Genomic DNA, 20,633 nt, shown 5'->3' on the forward strand with positions numbered 1-20,633 from the left:
TTGATTTGGCCAATATTTCTATTACTAGTCTTGAGAAGTAAAAATTCTACACTTCAAGAGAAACTATCATGTTTGGTTGAAACTCATAAGTCTCTTGAAATGCAAATTGATACTCTTAAAAATAGCACATCCATCTCTAATGGTGCAAACTTACTCTCTAGTGCCTCCACTAGTAATGGTTGCTCTCGATGCTATAATGTTGATTTAAATGCTTGTATTACTAATGTCGAATCTTTGCAAGCATTACAAAAGGAAAATGAGAGACTGAATGATTTGGTTAAGTATGGATGCATCAAAAATTACAAATCCAAAGATGCATTATACAAGACCATTGATACCAAGGACAACAAGCAAAAGAGAGTCCTTGAATTTGACACCCATATAAGCAAGATAAATGAGCGTGTAGTGATCAATAGTAAGGAGTGTCTCAAATTTATGAAGGGAGGCAAGCAAGTTGATCACATCTCTCAAGCGAAGCAACCAAAGACCCTTGCTTTACAATCTACTTTCTATGCTTCTTATATGCTCAAGAGGAACCACTGTGGTAAAATAGTTGCTCTATATGTTGGTGCCCACACAAAAGATAGAGTTATGAAAAAGAGTGTGTGGGTACCAAAAGTACTTGTCACTAAATGAAAGGACCCAAACAAATTTGGTACCTAAAGTAAGAGCTTAAAATTGTTTTGTAGGCATACTCCTCTAGTGGATCAAGTTGTGTGCTGATAGCGGTTGCACAAATCATATGACCGGAGAAAAGAGTATGTTTTCATCATTTGAATAAGATGGAGGACCACATGAAAATATAATATTTGGTGATGATGGAAAAGGAGAGGTAATTGGTTTAGGTAAAATTGCTATCTCAAATGATCATCACATTTCAAATGTCTTGCTAGTTAAATCTCTTAGTTATAATTTGTTGTCTGTTTCTCAACTTTGTGAAATAGGTTATAATTGTCTTTTTGCAAATGAGGGTTGACCGTCTCTAGAAGAGATGATGCCTCAATAGCTTTCACTAGTAGGTTGAAGGGTAAATTTTATCTTGTTAATTTTTCAACGGATGAAGTGAGACCTAAAACTTGTTTGATTGCTAAGTCTAGCATGGGTTGGCTTTGGCATCGCCGACTAGCCCATGTTAGTATGAGAAATTTGTCTAAACTTCTAAAGGGGGAGCACATCCTAGGACTAACAAATGTTTCTTTTGAGAAAGATAGAATTTGCAGTGCTTGTTAAGCGGGAATGCAAATAGGAGCTCCTCACCTCGCCAAGAATGTAATGACAACCACAAGGTCATTGGAACTTCTACACATGGATTTATTTGGACCAATCGCCTACATAAGTATTGGTGATAACAAATATGGCTTAGTTATTGTTGATGATTATTTTCGTTTCATTTGGGTATTCTTTTTGCATGATAAGAATGAAACACAGGACATATTCAAGAATTTCGTGAGAAGGGCTCAAAACAAGTTTGACGTGAAGATAAAAAGAATGAGAAGCGACAACATAAGTAAATTCAAGAATACACAAAATGAAGAATTTCTTGATGAAGAAGGGATCACGCATGAGTTCTCAGCACCCTACTCCCCTCAACAAAATGGGATTGTCGAGAGGAAGAATAGGACTCTCATAGTGTCAGCAAGGACAATACTTAATGAATACAAGATCTCAGATCAATTTTTGATCTGCCTGAATCTCGAGGGCAAGATTCGTTTAAGGGGGGTAAATTTGTAACACCCTGATTTTCAGAATTTACAACTTTTAAAAGTTTCCAAGATTATTGAATAGCTTCAACAGTAGTATAGGTTTAAAACCTATTTTCTTAATCAATCAATCAATATAGGTTATTATTTTGTGTGCATTGCATGCTGAGTTTTGTTAGGAGCTAGGTAAATACATTAGAGTTCTTTTCTTTTTGACGTTTTGAGTGAAAAAGATTTTAAAAAGGTTTTTACAAAACTCAGTAGTGAATAAGTTAAGGATCTTAATGGTTGGAATTCAAAATCTTTGAATTCATCATCTATTCAATCCTTGATCATACCTAATTCTTCTCTAGTTCAATTCAAATCTTATCCAAATCCTTGTTTAAAGCCAATCTCTCATCTTTCTCAAATTTTACCCAAATCCAAATTCAAATTCCTTATCTACTCCTATTCTTGTTCAACCTCAATTTTCGTTTCTCTTAAATTCACTCCAAACTCAATTCAAATTCAAACCCTATTCAAATTTCTCTGCAAAAGTTTCTTTTCTAAACCCTAGATATACCTAAAGTGTCTTTGGGCTCAATCTTGCTCAAGTTCAAACCCTTAGCCAAGTCTTCTAGATGGCCCAACAAAGGATCCACGAAATCTGTAAATTTTTGCGGAGTCTTAGACAGCCTCATCTTCACATAAAGATTCGGAGTTCAAAAAGGCTTCAAATGCAAATCTCAACAATACCAAAGATGTAACACCCTGATTTTCAGATTTCTCAAATTTCTAAAAAAATTCAAGATTGTTGAATAGCTTCACCAGTAGTATAGGTTTAAAACCTATTTTCTTAATCAATCAATCAATATAGGTTATTATTTTGTGTGTATTGCATGCTGAGTTTTGTTAGGAGCCAGGTAAATGCATTAAAGTTCGTTTTCTTTTCTTTCTGTTTGGTGTTTTGAATGAAAAAGATTTTGAAAAAGTTTTTACAAAACTCAGTAGTGAATAAGTTAAGGATCTTAATGGTTGGAATTCATGAATTCATCATCTATTCAATCCTTGATCATACACGATCCTTCTCCAGCTCAATTCAAATCTGATCCAAATCCTTTTTTAAAGTCAATCTCTCCTCTTTCTCAAATTCTACCCAAATTCAAATTCAAATTCCTTATCTACTCTTATTCTTGTTCAACCTCATTTTTTGTTTCTCTTAAATTCACTCCAAACTCAATTCAAATTCAAACCCTATTCAAATTTCTCTACAAAAGTTTCTTTTTTCTAAACCCTAGATATATATAAAGTATCTTTGGGCTCAATCTTGCTCAAGTTCAAACCCTTAGCCAAGTCTTCTAGATGGCCCAACAAAGGATCCACAAAATCTGTAAATTTTCGCGGAGTCTTAGACAGCCTCATCTTCACATAAAGATTCGGAGTTCAAAAAGGCCTCAAATGCAAATCTCGACAATACCAAAGTTGTAGGTCTCGTAGAGAGCTTTGATTTGAACCTATGGAAGTCCTCTTTTGGATAATGGAGCTAGGAGTTATGGCCCCCGAAATCAGTACTGCAGAGATAATTCCGAGTTTAAACAGTTTATCTTGTGGCGCATTTTTGGACATCAAGATGACGTTTTAATACGTTCCAATGACTACCAAAGTTGTAGATCATTTTGAGTACTACAATTTAGAATCAAGAAACGTCCAATTTAGAGTCCGGACGATGGAGATATCATCCTCAGAATAGAGAGCTGCGAAAAAGAAAATCGTAACCGACTCGAACTCGAATCCGATTCGTGTTTGGTTTGGACTCAACCTCAACCAGCCGCCCCTAGCCCTATAAATATGAGTTGAACATCCTCTTCTACCCCTATTCCACACCCCAAGCCCTAGAACTTGCTGCTGCCCTGTCCGTACTTCGCCAGAGCGCCGCCGTTCGCCGGAGCCGCCGCCGCCCGTGATAAGCTACATCGTCTTCTCCACGATTCCTCCTTCCTCAACCATCAAAGCAAGGTGAGGACCTCTTATTCTCCTCTCTTACTACTATTTTTGTATCATACTAAGTCCCTAGCCAAGCTATAGCCTCGGCCAAAGCCCGATCTACGCCGCCACGGTCATCGCCGTAGCGGACAGCTGCGGGACAGCCGCGCTGTAGCCGATTGGCAACGATGTTCCCGACCGACCAGAGGTCAAATCACCAAGCACTTTCACCAGTGCATGTCCCATGATGTTCCCCACGCCCTCACCAATCAGGTCGGCCAGTAGAGCAGCCAAACCACCGCAATCAAGGTCGACATACCCGCTGTCCGGTTTCAAGACGCATTCTGCGCGCGCACCGGATTTGCATTTGTGTTCCTCGTCAATCCGAAAGCCATATGGATGGACCAACTGTGTCACGGCATGTCCTACAGAGTCTTCTACGTGACCCTAGGAGCCCATCTCCGTTTGTGCAGCGACAAGACCAGGACGCCATTGCCAACCACAGCACATCGCAGCCATCACCCGTCTCATCTCCGCTGATCGTTCTTCCTCTCAGTGGATGATCTACCCAAAATTATGCCGTAGCATTGTGTTCCAAGGATATATGAACATCTCTATTCAAACGGTTTCATAAATTTCATAGACAATCTCCTGGAACGCGAGTGTCTTCGTTCATGCATCTGTTCGCGGTCACCACCAAACCTAGCAGTAGTCATCGTTGTTTTGCCGCTACCTCAGATGACCCCTTCCAAAACCAACCATACCGCTGAGTTAGTCTTTCCCCGTTCTACGCCATTCTTCTCTCGTTTCATTGAAACACTACTGAAGCCGACATCGATGTCTGTGGCCACATGCCCGATCGCCATCTCCGACGAAACCCGAACCACCTCTGCTACATAGAGTCACCAGTAATATCCTAAACCTAGAAGTGTAAACTTCGGCCTTTTTGATTCATCATAGGTGGTCGAGACTAGATCTCAGCGTATCCCTTCTTTAAACCAAGACGGTACTTGCATATCATGCCAAGTCAGCACCACATCATTCTCCTTTGCCTAATCAGCGAAGTCTGGTCTGTCCTACACTTCTTTAATCTTGCGCAATGATGTTGTCAAGCTTGACATAGTGATTGTGCAATAAACTCTTTTCCTATAGGAAGATAACTCCAGTAAACTAGTATTTCATTTTTAGTCTAATCCATCTCCCGAAAGCTGTTCTCTTTTCATTTAACTCCGATTTAGGCGATTCTCTAAATGTTCCTAAAATCATCCCTATCCAACCATAGTATTTTTAAAGTGTTTTGATGATATTTGGTATGTTGTTCTTAGTGTTTGCTTTGTGTTGTTTTCCGATAGTTCTTGCGATTAGTCAATAACGTTCCGGAGCAGTTCGATGGACTTCAAGACCAAGATTTCGACAACACTGAGCAGCATTGGGCAAAAGGCAAGTGTCCTTGATCATCTTGAACCTATGATTTAAACTGTTTTGTTTTACAAAATTACATGCAGTGTCTGTCAATATGATGGGTAGTCACCTATATTAGGGTTTTTCCTAGATTTTCCTTTACCATCCCTTGGAACCTAGATAGTTTATGGTTAGGTATCTTTGGTGGGTAGATTGCTTAGCCATGCTTTTGGGATACTGGGAAGTGTCATAATCTTGACTAATGAACATATGCTACAATAGTGGTTAATTTGTTAATGGTTTAGCAACATGGAACCTTAGGCCTTGAGCAAAGTAGTGTTGTTGATGTTGATGGTTATGTTTTTGGTTTAGTGTTTGCTCAAACAACCTAAGTAAGGACCGGTTCGTGGAGCGACAACCCAAGAAATATCGTACCAACTATAAGACCTGGTATGGGACAGGCCTAGCCTATTAATTAGTGGATTTCAGTTTTTGTACGTGCCAAATGGAAGAGTGGTTTGGATAGTGGTATGAGATGTGTAGTGGAAGGGAAGGGTGAAAATTTTCTGGAGCCACAAGACGCAAAAAGGGGCTTCTGGGTGGTGTGAATGCCACTTTGACGGCGGTGAAACCTAGCGGGCATGCACATACTGGATGAAACTTTGTAATGGCTTTGAAGTGACTTTCCGGGTGACACACCACTGGCGTGTGTTAAGTGTCTAGCTAACACGGCAACATGGAAATCACGACTCATGAGGAAAGCTGGACAACCTCTGCAGAGTGTAAAATCTGATATATCAGTCGTGCTCACGTTTATGAGAGACTTGGATCGTCACATGATTAGTGGGTTGTGATTATGGGTTGTGGTTATGGATATGGTTGTGGTTATAGTTCTGGTACATGGAGTACTAGATGGTTGTGGTTATGGTTCTGGTACAGGGAGTACTAGATGATTATGGTTTTGGTTATAGTACAGGGAGTACTAGACGGTTATGGTGTGCAAGGTGGGGAGCCTTGTATGCTGGATATTGGACTGTATGGGTTACATTCACTTAATAATTGTTTAATGCTTTTGAGTCCAAATTTTTTTTCATTACTTGCATTTACGCAAAAATACCATTTGTTAGCTTATTCTTGATATAAGCCCACATATCATTATCTTTCTCACATTTGCTGAGCGCGTCATATGCTCACACTTGCTATTTTCCCTATATCATGCGACATGTGTACTGCTGCTCAGTGAGTGAAGATGTTGAAGACTATCAAGATGAGGTTGTGACGTTCTAGGCGCGTGTCTCCCGGTCGGTTGCCTGTGGTGTTGCTGGGCACCGGTGCTTCTGTTCTGCTACAGATATCTTTATAGAAGATAATATATGTCAACTGCTGTAAGAGTTTAACGTTTATTTAATAAAAGTATTGCTTCTGTTACTTCACCTGTGACGTCCTTATGTGTGTTGAACATCCTGGGCACACATAAGCCGCATCTGGTTTAATCCGTTAAAATCGGGTGACAGAGGTGGTATCAGAGCTATACTGACCGTAGGACGCAAGCCTAGATAGAATAGTCGTTCCATAAGGTCATATTTTAAAAGCCTATTTTGAAAAAACCATCTCCGTGCTTTTCTGACCTCTCATTTTCTCTCTCTACTTACCCATTTCAATCTATTAAGAAAAATAAATTTCCAACATTCCTCCTTTCAAACTATTATTAGTTGAACCGTCCCAGCTACTCTGTTCAAGGAGGATGCACTTGAAGATCGCTCTTGGCGCTCCTACCTTGCGTGAAGATTTATATGATAAAGATGAAGATTCATCACGACAAGGAAGAATCGTCTATCACAACACTGAAGACATGAGATCTCCCTCCGCGTCGCTCCTGGTTTATTTTTTTTCTTCAAGTTATCGGAGGATTTTCCCTGATCTTCGGAAACGTTAGAGCGATGTTGGTAGTGTGTGTTTGTGTTGAGTGTCTTGTGTGATTTGGATTTTCTGTTTGAGTGCTCGAATACGTTGTGTGATGCTTTAGCATCTGGTAACAGCGGCGTTCCTTATATATCTTTATAGTTAATAGTATAGCTGGGTTTTCTCCTTCTAGTACATCAAAGACATGCTCAAGAAGTTTGACATGGATAATGCCAAACCCATCAAGACTCCTATACAAGCAAATGGACATCTTAACTTAAATGAAGATGGGAAGACCATGGATCAAAAGGTATATCACTCCATAATTGGTTCTTTACTTTACCTATGTGCATCTAGGTCCGATATTATGCTTAGTGTGTGCATGTGTGCAAGATTTCAAGCCACTCCAAAAGAGTGCCATTTAGTGGCCGTTAAGAGGATTCTTAGATATTTGGTTCACACCCCTTACCTTGGCTTATGGTATCCTAATGGTTCATCCTTTGACCTTTATGGCTATTCGAATTCCGATTATACTGGTTGCAAGGTGGATAAAAAGAGTACCTCGGGGACTTACCAATTCTTGGGTAGGTGAATATGTTGTTGTGGGTGCTTGTTGTGCTCAACTCCTTTGGATGAGACAAACATTGAAAGATTATGGCTACAACAAGTCTAAGATCCTACTTTTGTGTGACAATGAGAGTGCAATCAAAATAGCCAATAATTCTGTGCAACACTCAAGAACCAAACACATAGACATCCGTCACCACTTCCTAAAAGATCACTCAATAAAAGGGGATATCGATATTCGCCATGTGAGAATCAAAAAATAACTAGCCGGTATCCTCACAAAGCCACTTGATGAGCAAAGGTTTTGCGAGTTGAGAAATGAGCTAAATATCCTAGATTCTCGTAACGTGGCTTGATATGTTGCATGCAATTGACTGTTCTAGCTTTATAGTTTTGGTAGCTAGATTTTTTGCGAAAATCTCCTTGTTTGCTATTTTCTAAAATCATTTGATTCTTGATCTTTTGATCATAGCTTGCTACTTGTGATCATTGTTATGCATTGTTGTTTGATGGCTAATCATAAGTGGTAAGAAGTTCTTATATGTTCAACAATTCTTCTCTTAAAATTCTCAGTCAAATCTCAGCTCAGAAATTCAATCCTGTCAAGTTCTAGAACCCGAAGTATCCAGATAGATCCGAAGTCTCCGGATTCTGGACGACTAATCCTTTTTCTGTTGAGTTGACAGAACCCGGAGTCTCTAGGTTCACCCGGATACTCCGGATCCTATCACTCAACCCGGAGGGTCCGGTTCACCCTCCGGGAAGGCGTCTCTGTCTCGTACCTAACTCCAACCCGGAGTCTCCGGGTCAGCCCGGATACTTCGGGTCATCCAAGCTTTTTAGCCTTTCCCGAGCAGCACTCCTTCTATTCTACCCCAAAAACACCTTTTTCAATGTGTTAGCCCCACTCTAGCGATTTCAAGTTTCTTCCAAAGTTTTTGCAAGCCTTCCTTCATATCAACCTGAACTCTAGGCTAGAATCTCCGGGGTTTTACTCCCAATCGATCATTGGTGGAATTTTTGCCCCAAAAGGTAGTTCAAGAACTCTTTCACCCGATCTCTCAAATCCTTGATCTAGAGTTTGATTCCTTTGGTAAGTATGCTTCATTTACATCATAGTATCACGTACTCAAAGGAAATCGCAATGCCCTGCTCCAATCTCTCAAACCCTAAACTCTTGCTCCGGAGTCGGGTCACCCGGAATATCTAGGTTCACCTAGATACTCCGGGTCAGTCAATTTTTCTGCAAAGGCCTATTTCATCGATTCCTTCGTGAGAAATCCTTCTAGTATCTTAATATATTCATCCTATGGTATGTCTCAGGTTTTGTAAAGATGGTGAGAGACAAGGGCAACACTTACCAATGATGAACTAAAGCAAGGTTTGATCCGCTTACACAATCTTCTCCATATCAACTAGAAGGAAGTGAAAGTAGCAATGGCAGCGGGCATGGATGTAGTCTTAGTCGATCTCGATCAGTTGCTCGAAAAATACCTCAATCATCTACAGGGATTCATATTAATGAGCCTGTTCCCACAACAACTTCAACTCGTGGGAGATCAAAGATTCGAGCAATGAGAGGTAGAGGAAGAGGAGCAGCAAAAGATAGAGGAAAGGGGACAGCTACTGCTTCTGACGCTTGGAGTCAACATCATGAAGAAATTGAAGAAGAATAAGCTCCAATGTTGAGTCCTTTGAAGCTCCATCGACCCATTTGACTTCACAGAACCAATGATATTCCAAAGCAAGTGGTTAATTACATGAAGAGGGCAAGTAGAGTCAAAAAGGAGAGATATGAGGACCCTTTTCAGTATGTGAAGAATATTTCTGATCATCGTTTCTAGCGTGACTTTCAGGTAAACTTTTATGAAACGATGATTCTTACAAAGAAGAAGCCAATCACTCCTATGCAATGGATTGATTGAGACTATATGTCCAACAAAAATGATCCAACTTTTAATGAGGTGATTTTAGCTTGTGATCACAAAAGAGTTAAGTCAAATAGGTTCTTGGTTATGTGAAGAGATTAGAGTGGAGAAGGGCTCAAATTCTTGGAAAAAACACAAATGAGTCCAAACTGAATCTAAAGCTAACCTAGTGGCATAGACCGGCCGCTTGATCCGATCTCCACCCCAAGTGGCCAGGTCAATTCTCAGGTTGCTACCTACACCTCCTTGATAGCAACCACTAGCCTCCGCTCATCAACAATCTCCCTTAATGATGAGTCCTTTACACCCTCAGGTTTGTCGTTCCGTGCATCACCGTTTGCATCCTTCTACAACGGCTTCGTGCGGTACCCCTCCCCGACTACCTTGCCTTCAATGGCGAGAGAAGGCTCCAAGGTCACAACTATCTCGATGTTTCACGACAGCACCATTTATCCCTCAACAACGGTGGAGAAACCAAGCACCAACCCAACAGCATTGGGTGTCCTCCAGGAGTGCTTTTTCCCTAGCTAGGACAACACATGTCCTTCGTATTGGGTCGATTGATTGTCCTCTTCTACTGCAGTCGACCAAGATCAATGATTGTGCCCATCCTGTTGTTGACAACTTAATCTTTAGGTGTTTTACACGACTCTCCATTCTCAACAAGGCAGCGTACCCCAATCAACACCAGCCATCAACATATAGGTGACATCCTCTATCAGCGGCTTCCTCACAATAGGTTCCGATGTTGCACCTACTATCCTCGATGTTGTACCTAGGGAAGGAGGCCCTGTCACGATCGATGACAATGCTCAAGAGGAGCATGTAGCGGATCTTCAAGGGACAAATCCAAGTGGTGTCACCAACGTCTCGATGTTCATGATTGGACTGTTTGCCACATCTACAATAGACAAGTTGGCTGGCATCCCCATTGGCAACCATGATGCAACAGGAGACCGGAATTGCATGAACTTTACCTTCATCAATGGCAACTCCTACGACAACAACCCCACATTATGTGACCTATCATGTGACCATCTCCGGCACTGCCTCGTCATACCAGGGAGCCGCATGGGAGCAGAACTCGTTCTTCAACATGGGGCTTCCTCAAGCTTCAACCATGGCCTCCACTTTGCAGGATGTAGAGCTTTTCCCAATTAGCAGCTCGAGGATGAGCTGCAAGTGAAAAGGAGAGGATATGGCATGGTCAAGGTCCAAACCATGGCCCAATAAGACTGGCCAGCTCAAAAGCCCACTTGTGGATACTGTTCGCTGATGTGAACAGTACCATACATACTGTAGCAGTGGCCGGGTCTGCGCCATTTCTTGGCCGTTAAGTAAACTAGGGTTTTTCATAACTTTTCAAATTGTAATAAATTACTTAGGAATCAAGTTAGCTTCTCTATGTAAAGAGAAGCAAATTATCAATAAAAAGATAGGTAATAATTAGAAAAGGAAACCCTTCTTCTTGCCGTCAAGACGCCTAGCGCCTGGTCGATCCTCGCCTTCTCTCACACCACTACCCCCTTGTGCCTAAACCCTAGCTGCCGATGACCTCCATGGTCACCATCCTCATCTTCTTCTTTCAATAAACAACCACCATTACATATTAGTATTTTAACAATACAGACATCTATTACTCAAGCATAAGTTTGATCTTAGAGCTGAAACACTCCACCAAAACATAAGGTATATAGCCGTTGTAACCTTTTGGTCAGTATTTTCAGGAGTTGTAGCCAGTGAACAAAGCAGATGACTCGATCTTCACACCTGCCCCTTCTGTGGTGACTCCATTGCAAATCAAATAACACTACTAAAAAAAACCTTCACTACCAGCCTATAAAGGGGTTTCACTGCCAGTTTTGGAGCCGACAGTGGGCAACGGGCAGTGATAGTCCCCAACTATCACTGCCGGTCCGGGGACAGTGATAGTTGGGCAACGAATCGATCTTTTTGGGGCTAGAAAAATTGAAAAAAATTATATTTTTCACCCGAGGAACCCCCACGCCTGCTCAAGTCACAAGTCATGTGATTTTTCATGCGAAATACGCACACGTGCGGTTCGTGGCACTCGAACTCGGAACCTCTGAGCTCGTGCGATAAGTCCTTACCATCCCACCACAGAAATACTAGTGATACCATTAGCATATGCAATCCTTGTAACATCTTCTGTTTGAAACTTCAAACGATTATTTGGATATCTAAATGACATCAAATGAAAAAAGGTTATAAAGTTTGTCCCCATCCAACTTCATATGAAAAGGTTATGAATTTTTTAAAATAAGCTATCATCCATTGTCATTGCCGGCTCTAGCTACGAGTCGGCAGTAATAGTATCACTGTCAGCTCGTGACTAGAGTCGGATGTGATAGTAGATTTTTACTGTCGGCACTGCCTATTGGTAGCTAGAGCTAGCAGTGATAATCAAGGTTTTACTGTTAACTCATAACACGATCCGACAGTGATACTATCACTATCGGCTCGTGGCTAGAGTCGACGGTGATAATGAATTTTCACTGCTGGTTCTTTTCGAATTACCTTTTAGTGCTAGTCCATAATACGAATCGACAGTGGTAGATAACATATAAACCAATTTATAGGGACCCCAATTTATAAGTAGTGTAAGAGTCCCAGCACCTAGGCCCTTAGAAGAGCACTGATATGATCGAATCACCTTGTAACGTTGACGTAGCTCAATGGGGCAGCAGATGAAAGTACAGTGAACACGGCCATGTCATCCTTTGAAGCTTGGTATCAAAAGGGAGTGCAAGCCCGATGTGACAAGTAACGATGGCCAACACGTATTATAAATAAAATGCATCCCATACCCACTGACGTAGCTGGGAGTGAGGAGGTATTCGTTAAGCTTTTGGAGGCCTGCCTCTGAGTTGACATTAGACAAAACAATCGCCGTCTCGCTTCGAGAATGTATCAGGTGACTATAGGCATGAAGAAGAAAAATGAATAAGAATCTCTAAAAAGAAAACCAAAGAACTACTTCTGTAGGAACGAGATTTGAATTATTCAATTAGGTTTCACGAATTATTGAATTTGGTTTTTTAATGTTGAATTCGGTTTCACAAAATTGTTGAACATGACTTTTTAAACACGTTGAATTGGCTCTTCCTAATTATTGAATTAGGTTTCACATATTGTTGAATTTGACTTTTTGAATGTTGAATTAGGTTTCACAAATTGTTAAATTAGTTTTTTGAATTGTCGATTGTGTGTAAAATACCAAAAATATAAACATAAATCACAGTGATTGAAGGTTCAGACATTCAGTGATGATGATGACTTAGAGAAAAGCTGGAACAGCTAGCAAGGGATCTTATGATGCTTACTTTTTGTAAACAGTTAGTTACCCAGTTAGGTAACCATTTCCGAGCCTCAGCAGCACAGACGCTCCAGTGCTGTAAAACTGGAAATGATTAGCACACTGAACAACAAACAATACGGACAAGGAACCAAGCCAGTAAGCATCGTATACTGAACACATGGCTTGACGGTTATGGTTTTGAAGAGACTCCAAAATTCCTATCGTGGAACGCTCTGCTGTTTTCTACGCTGAAAATGCATCCTAATTGATCCTAGTTGTTTCGACTTCCTTGAGGAGCTCAGTTGTTTCTTCCGGTCACATGAACAACAGGTAATCTCTGAATTTCTGAACAGATAGATGTGTTCATCGTATATTCGGTTCGAAAAAAAATGTGTTCATCATAGATTACAGTTTCCTTTGCTTCCTTTCCGTAACAAAAAGAAAAGGAAAACAAGGCGTCAACCTTGAGATCCTGAGCCATAGGCGTCAAGCTTTTTCAGTTCTTCTACAGTCTTCGATTTACTAATACCACTTGCTTGCCAACAGGGGCGTAGGATTGTTGTGACCAGGGTGAGCCGTGGCCCCGTGGTCTAATAAATTTTTTGTATTTTATAGTGTATTTTTTGTATTTTATAGTGTATTTTAAGTTTAATCTCTTATATTTTATTAATTTAGACTCCCTACGGCTCAATTAAAATTCATTTAGCTTCATAAAACCCTTCCAATTTCGGCCCCATCTCCGCCACTGCTCGCCAAACTACCTGCATAAACTACCTTCCATATAGCCCCGTACGCATTGGTCACCTGGCAGACTAGTGGAGCGTGATCAGTTGGCTCCATACGTCGCATAAGCTGCTTTACACAAAATTAAAGCAAGAGAGGATAAGATGGAGTCACTAGTGATATGATATCTAATCAGGCGCTTCCACTATCTATCACAGGCCCGTTGTTATAATGTCCAATGCAGGCAAAAAAAGGTTATCGCCTTGGAATAAATACAGGCATATGCTCATGCTGCGACTCCTGTCTTTGTTGACGACCGATCAGGTTATGTATGGAACATTATACCTCGCCTTTTCATTTGGTGAAAGCTAATAATGAGATTGCTAAAGGGTTTCCTTTCTGAATTCTGATAGGAACGTCGTTACTATTTTTTTTCTTGTTTTGATAAAAGGTGATTACTAGTTGCATAGGATAGTTTACATTACAGAAGGTGACTTGTTATCTGCAGAGAAGGGGTCATTGTTTGGCGCAAAAAATCTAGAAGATATTAAAAGTTCAGCAAACACAAGTACTTGTTGCGGACTGTAACGGCTAGGCTTTCAGGAACAAGTTTCTCTGTCTTTTCTTGTCCTCCAACATGTGCCCTGAAATCTGAAAATATGCCCTGAAAACTGAGAAATGCTCATAAAAAAAAATCTAAACTGAAATATCTACAGGGATGGAAACCCTTGAAAGAAAGTACAATTTCATCCAGGGAAAAGGTACTCACATGTACTTTTCTCCCTTCAAATGTTGAAGCATGCAAACCAAAAGGCAAAATGTTCAAATTGTGAATTGACCTTTTTTCTGTTCCTGCCTGCTTCTCTGGATGGGAAGGAGATCCATCCATATTGCCTTCACCTGGAAGCAGATGTCTCTTGTTCCCCACGGTTTACACCAATCAGTCCTTTTCTGTACATTCAAGCTCACATGCTTGTCCTGCCTTTTCCGCAGTGTGATCTCAGGGACCCAATTCTGCATTTTGGGGTATACAGTTTTGGCATTTTGGGTGGAATATCCAGTGTTCATTATTAGAGCAGCGACATGCCCATCCGTTCATCTGCCTGTCAGCGTCTGTTAGCTACCTTTCTGAAAGAATATTCTTGTCATATTCCAAACGAGAAAGGAAAGAGAAGAAGTGGTGATATGCAACTGAAAAGTCTTGAACAATTACGAAGGCATGACGACTGGCATCTTGAAACAAACAACTAGTGCTTCTGCAAACTAGCAACGACTGCGGCTCACCGTGGTATATTCGCTAGGTCTAAAGGATCATCTTATTATGTGCTTACGATCTGGTGCAAAATTTTCTTCAGAGGAACATTTGCGGTCAGCTGAATTGGCTGTTGGAGTTGTCATCAGGCATTAGTTACAGAACTGTGGGAGCTTTTAAATGGCGAGTTGACTTATCTGAAATAGTGTAGCCACTTTAACAGTACAATTCAATGTTTTTGTTTGGTTTTTCGTCATCACGATGTCTGTCGTGATCTCGAATCGTTTTTCGTTAGGTTTTGACTCGATTCGTTTGAGAACGCAGCCTGAGTTGGTCTCTGCAGAGATGATCATGTTTGGTGAACTTTGTAGAATCGAGAACGGTGACTAAAGGAGTGAATAGATGTCTTAATAAATTTCTTTCGAAATATATAATCTTTTTCTATTTCTCATCCAACGCATCTCAAAACGCTCAAACGGAAGCAAAAGAATCAGAGAGACAAAGCAAGAAGATTAGTTCCAGAGGACTTTTACAGTACACCTAAATAAGTGCATACCGTTCATTTTTTTTATCCGATGGCTTAGATTGGCCCAATGATACTCTATCGCCCATCAGTATCATGAGTATTATTAAAGAGTATCATAAGGGTAGGATTGGAAAAAAAAACTATGATAAACTTGTAAATATATGTTTAATTGGGGAAGATCAAAATGTTAGTTTATTCTTCGGATAAGCTTTCACTTATTCTGTTCATTTCATTTATTAGGGTTTCCACCCTCCGTCGGTCGGTCGATGATGGGTGGCGAAAGTCCGAAGTCCGGTCAATCAATGACGTAATTACCCTTAAGGGTATCAAGATAATTACAATAATACCTACTAAAATGGACGGTTGGATCACAATAATGATACTCTCCATCATCTAGTATCATGGTGTATTGTAAAGGTTCTCTAGTTCCATGGTAACATGACTCCACGGATGGAATATGAACCATAGATTTTATTAAAGACCATTCCATATGTCTTTGTATATAAACACTAGTAACTTTCAAAGAAACTAGAGAAGATGATCACCGGACAAGGTTATCCTCTAAAATGATAGTCTAGTGATAAGGGGAATCAAGGCCAGCTCAAATACATGAGTATATGAGTGTTTAAGCCACTACCATCAAGAAGAACAACTCTGCGAAGGTAAAAAACTGCAACTTAAAGAAAAGATCACTGGACAAGAAACTTCTCCAAGTTGATGATCTAGATGCAAGGGTACTCAAAACTCATGAGTGTATACTCGTATGTGAATTTTTATGCCTCTAGCAACAAGAATAGCAACCTCACAAGGTGCTGAAATTCAGCTCAAAAACCAAAACGAAAATTAAAAAAACACCAAAAATTTGTAAACTTGCAAGGGAACCAATAACATGAAGAAAAATAAACTTTATTGCAGCAGAGATCAGCCCTAATTTAAGCAGATTACAAAGATTTTTACTCACAAAACTTTCACCTAAAACATAGGTTAAGCACTTATTTTCCTCTCTACTAAAATCCTAACACAAGTCTCTTATATGGGTGGCACAAGAGGCTCAAATAGCTGGTTCAAGTTCTCCTATAGCCCTACGCCTCTATTTATAGGTCTAGAAAACTTGACGCCTAAGTTTCCTAGTTTTTCCTTAAAATACATCTCTTTTGTAGTACACTCCTATTTATCACCGAGGGTATTTTGGTCTATTTTCTTGATTTATCGAACGATCGCGGCGCCTTCACGACTTAGTTTCGCCTTGATGCAAGCTTCGCGATGGTGCCACGTACTCCTCCGATCCTCCCACAGTTTTGAGACCAAACCGCGAAATCATCTGCACGCTTCTCAAAATGTAACTTACCGCCTTGCTTATACCTTAAGCAAGCACTTCGATGTCGACACGTGTACCCTGTCATGCGATCCTGATCGCCGACAAGTCTCTCTCACTCCCGATCCCTCGGGCCACCTTGTCACTTGCACCGGTATCCCTTTTGCTTGACTTTGTCAATACGTCATCTTCATCCGCCTTCAATGCTTTGTTTGACCTCTACGTGTCTAGCTAGGATCACCTTTGACTCTGCCTGATCTCCTTGATCGTCTGGTACCAAGCACTTCGTTTGGCTCCCGATCATCCCGCCGTCGATCGCCAAGTTGCACCCATCACCGTAAGATAAGCAAACGCATATCTTCAACTCCAATTCCATTTATTCCATAATCAATATGCTCAAATAAAATCCCAAATCAATTCAAATCATATCAAAGCTCATGCAAACCAAAAGTAATCAAACCAAAAAAATGATAATATTAATCACTTATTATAAGTAAACTAAGACATATTTTAATTTGGTTTCTCAAACTTACTCAATAAAATACAATATGCGAACTGAAGGGAATTTTAGCTCCCAAAATCTGAAATTGCACTAATATATCTGCTTATAATTTTGTCACTAGCTCTTGATTAAGATTAACCGTCACCTTTTTTTTTCGTTCAGATGTGTCGCTCAGGGTCTTGAAAATCAGTTCTCTATTATGTACCCAAACTAGCGAATTGCATAAACTCGATAAACCTAATTTGGATTCGTGAGGTCCTAATTTCTGAGGATTGTTTTCTTGTCAAACGCGGACTCCTTTTATAATCAAAGTGTCCTTTGGTTAGAACGTGTCCGTATGGGACTTGTTGCCAATTTGGCGCATTAATTAATCGATCATGTGGATACCTCTGTATACGTGTGCTATGCTGTGTTATGTACGAACTCATGGGCAATCTTTAGATTAAATCTACATGTTAAAATTTGGGTCCACAAAAATCAATAGATTTTTCTCCTTTCCATCGATTTCTCCTTTCCAATGATTAACGCGAATGTGAAGGCTCCATTTAACACTTAAATATTAAGATAATAGATTTTTCCGACTTATGGCAAAGCTTGCCTGAAGCACAGGCAGATGAACCCATTGAGACGCAAGCCTCAACCTTTCAACACAGGCTCGGGTTTCCGCTGTCTGGTTGAGGCATGTGCCCTCTTGTATTGCCCAACTAGTTGTTCTAGACTGTAACAGTTCTTAATCTATAAAGCTCATGGTTCCCCTAAAAAAAAAAAAGCACAAACTCAGGCCATTATTTGCCCCCTGCAGAACAGTTGAAAACTTCATGATTCTTACAGTATCTTGTCATCAGGTAATTAATTGGAGAAAACATCACGAATAAGAGAGGATTTGGAAATTTCTAATACGCATGTATTTGATTTGGGACTAAAATTACACTGCAAGAACAATGTGTATTGATCCCGCTTTCAACATTATTTACTCCTACTAGTCAGGGAAAGTAGCAAAATAAGAAACAAGAGCACACAGCAAAAGAAAAAAACAGGTTGATAATTACACATCTGCTCTTTTCAGCCGCATAACAGTGCAGCATTTCGTGGCAAAAAGGAAATCAAAATGGTAGCCTCCAATTAATTTAATTAAGGATGGCATTGGTGTGTGCTTGTGTATGTTGTGGACCTTGCTGTGGTGTGGTAACATGGAGCGGTGAACAACAAGATATTCACTGCGTGGGGATCAATGGAGACGGCGGCTGGACGGACCGGAGCAGCCAGTCGGACTCCGGCAGAGGTGCCATGGGCGGCAGTGAGAAGTGGCCTATGGTGGAGCTGCCGCTGCGGACCTCCTGCATGGTGAGCAGCGCGGCGACGGTGTTGCGGAAGATGCTCTGCTCGGCAACGGCCAGCGCCTCGAGCTCCTCATGATCCTTGGCGGCTGAGATGACCTCGGCGGCGGGGAAGACGGCCTCCATCATGGCCTCGCAGTCCTTGACGAGCTTGGAGATGAGCTCGGTGGTGAAGAACGGCTGCTGCAGCACCCCGGCGATGACGGGCAGGCGGAGCACGCCACCGGTGCGCTTGTCGTACTTCTTGAGGATCTTGGCGAGGCCCGTGTAGTTGATGCTGCTGTAGTTGAGGAGCAGCACCATCTCGCCGTGGAAGTCGACGACCTCCCTCCGGATGCGCGCGATCTCCGCCTCCACGGCCGGAGCCGGCTTCGCCTCAGCCGCCCTCTGGATCCTCTCCTGCAGCTCCTGCGCGCGTACCCACGAAACCACTAACACGTCAGGAATCATTTTCTTTCTACAAGAACCGAAGATACCATGCTCATGCATGTGATAATCGAGCTATATATACCCTCTGCCTGATGATGAATTCCTCCTCCTGCTCGAGGAAGAAGTGGTTGAACTTGTCGACCTCGGCGTTGAGCAGGGTGAGGAAGTCGGCGTCGGCGGCTGGGGATGGCGCCGGGGAGGAGACGGCGTTGACGCGACGCTTGAGCTCCTTGTAGTTGAGGAACTGGCTCCGCCACTCCGGCAGGCTCTCCTCGATCTGCTTCTTCAGACGCTTCCCAAACTTCATCTCTGACTCTGATCCGACCCACTCCTTCCTTGCTTGATCAACTATTATTACTAGCACTAACTAGTCTCTAGTTCTAGTACTTGTAACTAAATTAAACGCGCTAGATCAGCTAACGCGCGGGCGATCGAATGAGAATGAGAACGAGAATGGGACGGGGAGCTTAATATAAGCGCGCGGCGGCGGAGTTGGGTGTTGGTTGGTTGGAGCAGAGCTGGGGAGGAGGGGAGGAGGAAGACAAGGGAATATGTGGGAGCATATGCTATGCTATGCGTGTAATCAAGGGGAGGCACTGGGCGGATGCACTCTCCCTGTTCTTTATTTGCTTCCTTCTTTTCATCTTCTCCATCCTTTCTCTTTCAAGTCGAATCGTGCCGTGTCGGCTTGACGTGCCACACGTTTGGCTCAGGCACAGTCCGACGTTTTAGATTGTACTGTATCTGGGTCGCGTCTATGTGTCTCGAGCTGACCTAATAAATATGACTCATTTGGACAGTCTTATAGAGGAGTATCACGGTTTCAGGATAGGATGAATGGATGGTGGGCTAGGACACCACTGCTCCTTCATTACTAAAGCAAAGACCCATACCCAGATTAGCTGGGAGGACACAGTTGTATCTTGTATCCTGTTTTTTGTTATTTTGGTTTTTTTAAAGAAAAATGTCCCGGGAAATGGAACTACTATTCCTGTAGGTGCCAAAGAAGAAACTTCAAAAACAAGACAAGAAGTCAACGTGAAAGTCTGGATATTTGATAGTTCTGTGGTTCCAAGAAAAAAAAACCTTATAAAACCCAGTTTCCTGTCATTAAAAACCCCGTACAAAACCCTGTTTCCAAAAAAAAAAAAAACATACAAAATCTAGTTCGTTGAAGTTCTGCAGATACAAAGCATCTGCTCGAAAGTTTGAGGCGTAAGTAAAAGTTGATTTTCTATTTTGCATTTGAAAGTTGAACTTTTCCATTTGCAATGTCAATTACCAATTTGAATGAAAGTTACAACTGATACTTCAACAGTTCATGTGGAACATATAGTTAAGGAGTTCAGTTGGAGGGGGGGGGGGGGCATTTAACTTACCAATATACAAAAATTCATAGGTGGAGGCAAAAGGTACATACAAAAGAATTACATTAAGAAAATGTGTTCATACAATTATTAGCAATGTTAATGTTATGAATTTAGTATATGAAAAAGAAATGTTATCACGAGATTGTGATAGGTGCTAAATAAAGCTAAAAAATAAATACTTGTCATGTGTCAATAAAATATAGGTCAACTAATGAAAAGTGTAGCACAATAACAAGTAGATGTAGCAATTTGAGACTTGAGAGTGTCGAGAGAGAAAAAAACATGGATGCTCCAATGAGCGAGCTTGGGGTTGTAGCAAGTCGCAGGTTATTTTGTTGACCTTTGTGTTTGTTTATTGTTGCATTTGTGGACAAAATGATAGAGAAGTGCGATTCCAGGG

General features: G+C 41.2%; 1 protein-coding gene across 1 annotated transcript; it reads right to left on the reverse strand.

Moving 5' to 3' along the window:
• Window positions 1-17,971: 17,971 nt before the first annotated feature.
• LOC133915964 (SPX domain-containing protein 5-like) lies at window positions 17,972-19,475 on the reverse strand. Its single transcript, XM_062359407.1, has 2 exons — window positions 18,946-19,475; window positions 17,972-18,842 (listed from the first exon to the last, which is right to left on the reverse strand). The coding sequence occupies exons 1-2, from the start codon at window positions 19,168-19,170 to the stop codon at window positions 18,312-18,314; spliced, it is 756 nt and encodes a 251-aa protein (XP_062215391.1). The 5' UTR covers window positions 19,171-19,475; the 3' UTR covers window positions 17,972-18,311.
• Between the last annotated feature and the right edge of the window lie 1,158 nt (window positions 19,476-20,633).

This window comes from Phragmites australis, chromosome 4, assembly GCF_958298935.1.
Source record: "Phragmites australis chromosome 4, lpPhrAust1.1, whole genome shotgun sequence".
Lineage (NCBI taxonomy): Eukaryota > Viridiplantae > Streptophyta > Magnoliopsida > Poales > Poaceae > Phragmites > Phragmites australis.